This window comes from Phalaenopsis equestris, unplaced genomic scaffold (genome assembly GCF_001263595.1).
Source record: "Phalaenopsis equestris unplaced genomic scaffold, ASM126359v1 Scaffold000672, whole genome shotgun sequence".
Lineage (NCBI taxonomy): Eukaryota > Viridiplantae > Streptophyta > Magnoliopsida > Asparagales > Orchidaceae > Phalaenopsis > Phalaenopsis equestris.
Genome location: NW_018165112.1, coordinates 329,983 through 336,336, shown reverse-complemented (window position 1 = coordinate 336,336; position 6,354 = coordinate 329,983). Strand labels below are relative to the sequence as shown.

The following is a 6,354-nucleotide window of genomic DNA, read 5'->3' as shown; positions in this document are numbered from 1 at the left end:
GTATTGTACCGTAATACAACCACAATACTACCAGAATACCACCAATCTACATGAGTGGATGCAATATTTCCTCCAGGTTTAGAGATTGTAAAACATGAGTGAGATCGACGAATATGAAAAACCTTGGAGCAGGAACAAGTTCTGCTCCTACAGTAATGCTGAATTTTTTGCTGTTTCTTCTCCTTGTCATGGCTGAAGCATTTTATAGCAGACCAAGAAAACAAAACTGCATCAAAACTTTAGAACAAAATATTTGGCTTATATGTGGCATTCGAATAAAATCAAATTTTTCTTATTTTTAAAATAAAGGATTGGAGTCAAATTTCAGCTTTTCCTGGCTGAAAGCCAGTGAAAATCTTCCTAAGTAGGTATGGGAAGCTACAGCTTCTATAAAAGTGTGAAGTTGTAGTAAAAGTAGGTTTTTTCAAAACTATAGCAGTGGTTATAATTTATCTTATCCAGACACTTTTAATTGGAGCTAAAATATTCTTTCATTGGAAATATTTTCAATCTAAATTAAAAGTTGTAAACTCTGGGACTAAAATGTCTCTCTTCAAAGAATTAGGGACACTTTTCTTTTTCTTTTTTTTTCATTAATTTTCTTTCTCATAAACACACTCTGTGATATGACGGGGAAGTGGTGGAGGAATAGTGAGGGAAAAAATACATGATCGATTGACGATATTTGTAGAGGTTAGACAACATTCAGCAGCTGTCCCGATTGAAAACAACGAGATGGACAACGGTGCATTACAGATGTTGAGGAGGTAAGCCACCAGTTCCTACTACTTAGGATAGAAATCAGAGATACAATCTCTACGACACAAACAAATCTCAAAAGTCTCCTAAACTAAAAAATAATAACGTATAAATAGTCCTAATAGAGAATAATCCTAATTAGAAATAAGAAAAAAAAAAGGTAAGCATTCTCCCATAAATCGGCAATCAAGAGAAAACAACTTATTTGGTTTCCCCAATTCCATAGGATTGTGGGATCTCGCAATCGAGAGATCGCAATACATCTGGTTATAAAAAATTGCTTATAACATAAAAAAGTCTAATAAATGGCAAAACTTGTACTCAAATAAAACTGTAGCAGAGGTCTATAAAACAAAGCATTAAAAAGCTGCCCTAAATCTTGAGCTGAAAAAATAGTTTAATTAGATAACACTAACCAGTTTTATTGAAAAAATCATACCTATATTATGATTCCCATATGAAGAATCTCATTGTTGTGAGCCTCTTAAGGCTTGTACAACTTCCTCGGTCCTCAACTGGATGCCCTTAAGGTACTCTGTCAGAATTCGCTGCTGGTAGGAACCTCCTTCCTAGGATAAGAATTAGGAGGGCAAAATTAAGCTGGTGCCATGAAAGAACCATAATATTAAAAAGGAGTGAAGTGACAAAATAGTCCCTTGCCTATATGGCGCCATTTTAGTCCCAGAGTCCATAAAAGTGTCCAATTAATTCTCAGTCTCTAAATTGGCACTGAAATAGTCCTATGCGTAAACTATTTCAACCCATAGTAAAGGAGTCTTGAAGATTAAAATGACAGTTTTATAGATTTTGGGGCAAAAATGATCCCATGCAAAGGAAAGAGTATTACATCAAGAGTCTCCACCAGGACTCCAATGAAATGGCGCCATGTCACACGACGGATCCACTAAATAAAAAAAAATTCTATACTTCAAGGTATGATCCGCCTCCTTCGGACATGTGGCACAATTTCACTATAGTCCTGATGCAGAAATGCATTAGGCTCCTGATGTAACATTTTTCTACGCAAAGAGTTAGGAAACTATTTTGACACTTTTCTGATTAAGCATATAAGAAGATTTAACTGTGCGAATCAAGACTCGTTCAATTCGCTTCTTGATGACGGCGTAGAGTTCGTCCGGCGAAACCAAATTAAGTCCCTCGATTAACAACTTGTTCCAGCGCTCTTCAGAATTATATTGATGACATTTTGCTAACCTCAAATGCAAGAATAAGAGTATTGGCAGCGTTCAATAACATTTAAAATAATAAATTTTTTGAAAGGTACATTAAAAAATATTTGGTGGTCTAATTTGATCATTTTCATAAAAATTTAACCACTGGTCAAACATGATGAAATAGATGGCTTAGAATTCACCTTACTACAAGTACCGCTACAATGGTTCAAATTATGTTTTTATAAATGCTAAGAAAAAGTCCTCTGATTTGGGCTTTCCTACATCATTAAATTGATTAATCATTTACTTAAGACATCATTTGGGTGTTACTTGGGTAAATTGATGAATGATTAATATCTTGAAGTATCATAAAACTAGGCATCATGCTATTTTTTTATTATGAAGATCAAGTTAATGATCTTGATTTGATAACTAGATGTATGATTGAAAAATAAATAAAAGAATGAATTCTGATGACGTAGAAGACATGGAAGGATGAATTCTGAAACGTTCAATGCTTCAATATTTAAGGAGGGAATTTGAAAAAAATCAGTTTTAAGATTCTTTTCCATAGAAATGACTAATATGAATTATTCTTGCAAGGATGTTAAATAATGAATCAAGTTTTGATGCTTCTTGTTAGAATAAAATCAGGGTGAATCTTATTGATGCAAAGAGGGATATAAATATCCCTTACAGGAACAACCCCTTACAGGATCAACTATTAAGAAAACAAATAAAAACAGAAAAAAAGAGAAAAAGGCAAGTAAATAAAAGTAAATCAAAGCAATTAATACAAAATTCTGCAAATCTAATATTCTAATACTCCCCCTCAAGTTGAAGCATAGATGTCAATTACGCTCAACTTGGATTTGAACTAATCGAACAACGGTCAAGGAAGATTCTTCGTGAAAATATCGACCAGCGGGCCACTAGATGACACAAACGGAACACAAATTTTCCCGAACTCAAGCTTTTTTTTCCTTAATGAAATGACTGTCAATCTTAACATGCTTGGTGTGATCATGTTGAACTGGGTTGTGAGCAATGCTAACGTCAGTCTTGTTATCACAGAATAACAGTAGGGGAGCGGAGACTGTCATACAAAATTCATAAAATATGATGTGTAGCCAGCAAGCTTCACAAATTCTCAGGGACATATATTGAAATTTGACTTGTGCATTGCTACAAGCAACTACAGACTACTTGTTTTTCCATGCTAGATTTCCCCTTACAAATGAGCAGTACCCCGAGGTAGATCGTCGATCATAGACGGACCTTACCTAGTCCGCGTATATGTAAACTGCAATAGAACGAGAGATGTGGCGAGAAAAAAATAAACCTGAGCCAGGTGTGCCTTTTAAATAGTGGAGAATCCAACGGACAGCTTGAGGAGGTGCTCATATGGATCATGCATAGATTGATTGATTCTCTCAACTGTGTGGCATATGTCGAAGCGTGTATGGGCAAGGTAGATGAGTTTTCCGACAAGGCGCTGGTAGTGAGTGTTATTTATAGAAACTGCATTGGGAACACCAAGAAATTTTTCAATGGACAGTCACTGGTTTGCACAAGAGAAAATTATTTTCTGTTAAAAGGTCAATCGCATATTTTCGCCGAGACAGACAAATACCCTGAGATGACCGAGCAACTTTCACACTTAAAAAGTACCGGAGAGATCCAAAGTTCTTCATTTCAAAAAGGGAAAAATGTCTTTCAGGAACTCCAATGCTAGTAGATCATTACCTGTGAGAACAATATCGTCAACATAGACAATATGGATGGCTACCTGACCGCTGGAAGAATGCTGGAAAAAGAGAATTGGTCTGATTGAGCCTAAGTAAATCCATGGTCTATCACCATCTTTGTGAATTTTATGAACCAGGCCTGTGGTGATTTCTTTAATCAATAAAGAGATTTTCACAATCTACATACTTACCCCTGGGAGGCAATGGAGTCAAAACCTCTAGAAAGAGTCATATATACCTTATCTGTAAGATTGTCATTCAAGAACACATTCTTGACATCAAGCTGGAATAAGGGCTAATCCAGATTCATTACAAGGGATAAGAGGAATCGAATGATGTTTAATTTAGCAACTGGAGCAAATGTCTCCTCATAGTCAACTCTGTAGTTCTATGAGTACCCTTTTGCATCCAACCTTGGCTTGTTGCGTTCAAATGATCCATCAGACTTAAACTTTATGCTAAAAATTCATCGGCATCCCACTGCTTTCTTGCCTCGAGGAAGAAAAGCTATGTCAGTATGGTTCCACTGAAAGGCATTCATTTCCTCCATGATGGCAGCTTTCCAGGCTGGGTTTGCTAATGCAGCCTTAGTAGTAGATGAAAGTTGATGATTGGTCAGTGTTGTAGCAAATGCTCTGTAGATTGGTGATAATCTGCGAAAAGAGACAGTTTGTCATGGGATAGAGAGAGTCTGTCTGATTGTGTACTTTACTAGAGGAACGAAGTTCCTCATTTGAAGTAGGAGCAATGCTGGGGATGTCGTCCTGAAGGGATTCAGAGAGTGGGAGGATGTGCTGGTGGAACCAAACGAGCAGAGGGCACCCTGGCGGAATGAGAAATGGGCGGAACCAAAGAAATATATGGTTCAGAGTAGGAAAAAATACAGTGTTCAAGAACTCTAGCTCTCTCTCTCACTGAAACCGATTTAGGAATGTAGAGAATACCTTCAAAAAAGAGGATATCAGCACTCACACAAACCTTATTTGTGCTAGGGTCAAGCACTGATACCCCTTTTAAATGAAAGAGTATATGAGGAAAACACATTTTATGGACCTGAGATAAAGTTTACTCTGAGTTGGGGCCGTATTCCGAACAAAAGTTGTACACTCAAAAAGTTTGAGACTTAAAGTGGAGAAGACATGGTTGTTAGGAAAACATGATCTCAAGACGGCTAAAGAAGTAAGAAAGTTGTGAATTTTTAAAGAAAATCTATTGATGGAAAAGTGCCGGTAAGAATGGAATCATTCCAGAAATATTTTGGGACATTGAAGTGGAACATCATGAAGCAAGTAACATCAAGGAAATGCCGGTTTTTTCTCTCGGCTAACCCATTTTTTTAAAGAGTGTCGCTACATGAGCTATAATGAAGAATGTCCTTATGAAGAATTCTCCCAATATAGAGTAAAAAAATTCATGACAATTATCAGTCCAAAGAACTTGAATAAGAGGTGGAAGATTTTGAAAATGACGGTAACTTTGAAATTATCTTTTAAAATATAAACTCATGTCATCCGAGTATGATCATCTATCAAAGTAAGGAATCACTGTTTATTGGTGTAACAAGGAGTGCGAGACGGTCTCCATAAGTCAATGTGAATAAGAGAAAAAGAAACGGAAAGTAAAAACGTGTGTAATTGTGGAGCGGATAAGGAACACGATATTTAACTAAGAGGAAGACTTTTATTAACAAACATCAACATATATAATTGTTTTAGATACTGGAAATTAAGATGACCGAAATGACAATATAATAGTAGGACATTCAGTGGACTGAGATAAACTACAACTACTGAGTGGGGTGCCCTCGTTCTCCATGCTTTGCTCTTGAAAGAAGATAAACCTGTCAACCCGCTTAGCAGTTCCAATCATCATCCCTGAACGACGAACCTGAAAGAAACGAGCATCAGAGAAAAAATTGACAATGCAATCAATGTCATATGCTAGCCTACAGACAAATAAAATGTTATACTTCAACAGATGTACATGTAACACAGATTTTAAAGTTAGACCTGTTGCTAAAACCAAAAACCATTTACCAGAAATGTAACTTTGGGACCCATCAACAATTTTAACTGTAACTTTTTTTAGCAAGAATAATATGTTGAGAAGGCTTAAGAGCTTTCAGTCATGTGGTTCATGAGATTTGAATCAATGATTCATGCACTAGAAGGAGTAAAAAAGTGAGTATCATAGGATTGGTACCTTGAAGAGCATGGGAGATAGAACAGAAGAGAGTTGGTTGGATCCAAGCAACTTGATTAAGTGTTCGATTTGACTTTAAGAGAAATGCATGATTCTAGATTGTTCTGGGTAGAAGCCGGCTGCAATGTGTCAGATTTAGAAGTTGCAACTAGATCCCTGGCTGTGGAAGATTTGGCCGATGGTTTGGATGCAAATTTCTCGTGAAGCTTCCAACATTTATCACGAGTGTGGTTGGATTTGTGACAGTAATCCCAAGTGGGGTTACCGACTCGAGATTGAGCCTTATTAGAGACTAAGGTGGATACTTCGACAGACGAAGTGGAAGCACCAAGTATGACAAGTCCAAGGCTCTTTTCGCGATAAATCTAAGTGAACGCGGCACGAGCAGAAGGACAAGAATTAGGGGTGTAAACGAGCCGAACACGAGCAAGCCCAAGCTCAGCTCGTGTTCGGCTCGCTTATATTTCCAG

The 6,354-nt window shown here is 37.0% G+C and overlaps 2 protein-coding genes across 3 annotated transcripts in view; one reads left to right on the top strand and one right to left on the bottom strand.

Annotated features, from left to right (window-relative positions):
* Window positions 1-6,354, top strand: part of LOC110030195 (zinc finger protein BRUTUS-like) — a 94,488-nt gene that overhangs the window by 48,336 nt on the left and 39,798 nt on the right. The gene's annotated exons all lie outside the window — the stretch shown is intronic.
* The window catches only part of LOC110030198, a 62,504-nt gene continuing 56,156 nt past the window's right edge, over window positions 7-6,354 (bottom strand). Inside the window, exons 10-11 of one of the 2 annotated variants that reach the window (XM_020732800.1) lie at window positions 1,842-1,969; window positions 7-1,328 (exon numbers count right to left, since the gene is read on the bottom strand). In XM_020732800.1, the coding sequence (XP_020588459.1) occupies window positions 1,227-1,328; window positions 1,842-1,969 (230 nt within the window). In that variant the 3' untranslated portion in view covers window positions 7-1,226. Of the gene's footprint in view, window positions 1,329-1,841; window positions 1,970-5,412; window positions 5,570-6,354 lie in introns of those variants that run through there. The other variant, XM_020732799.1, reaches the window with a different exon arrangement.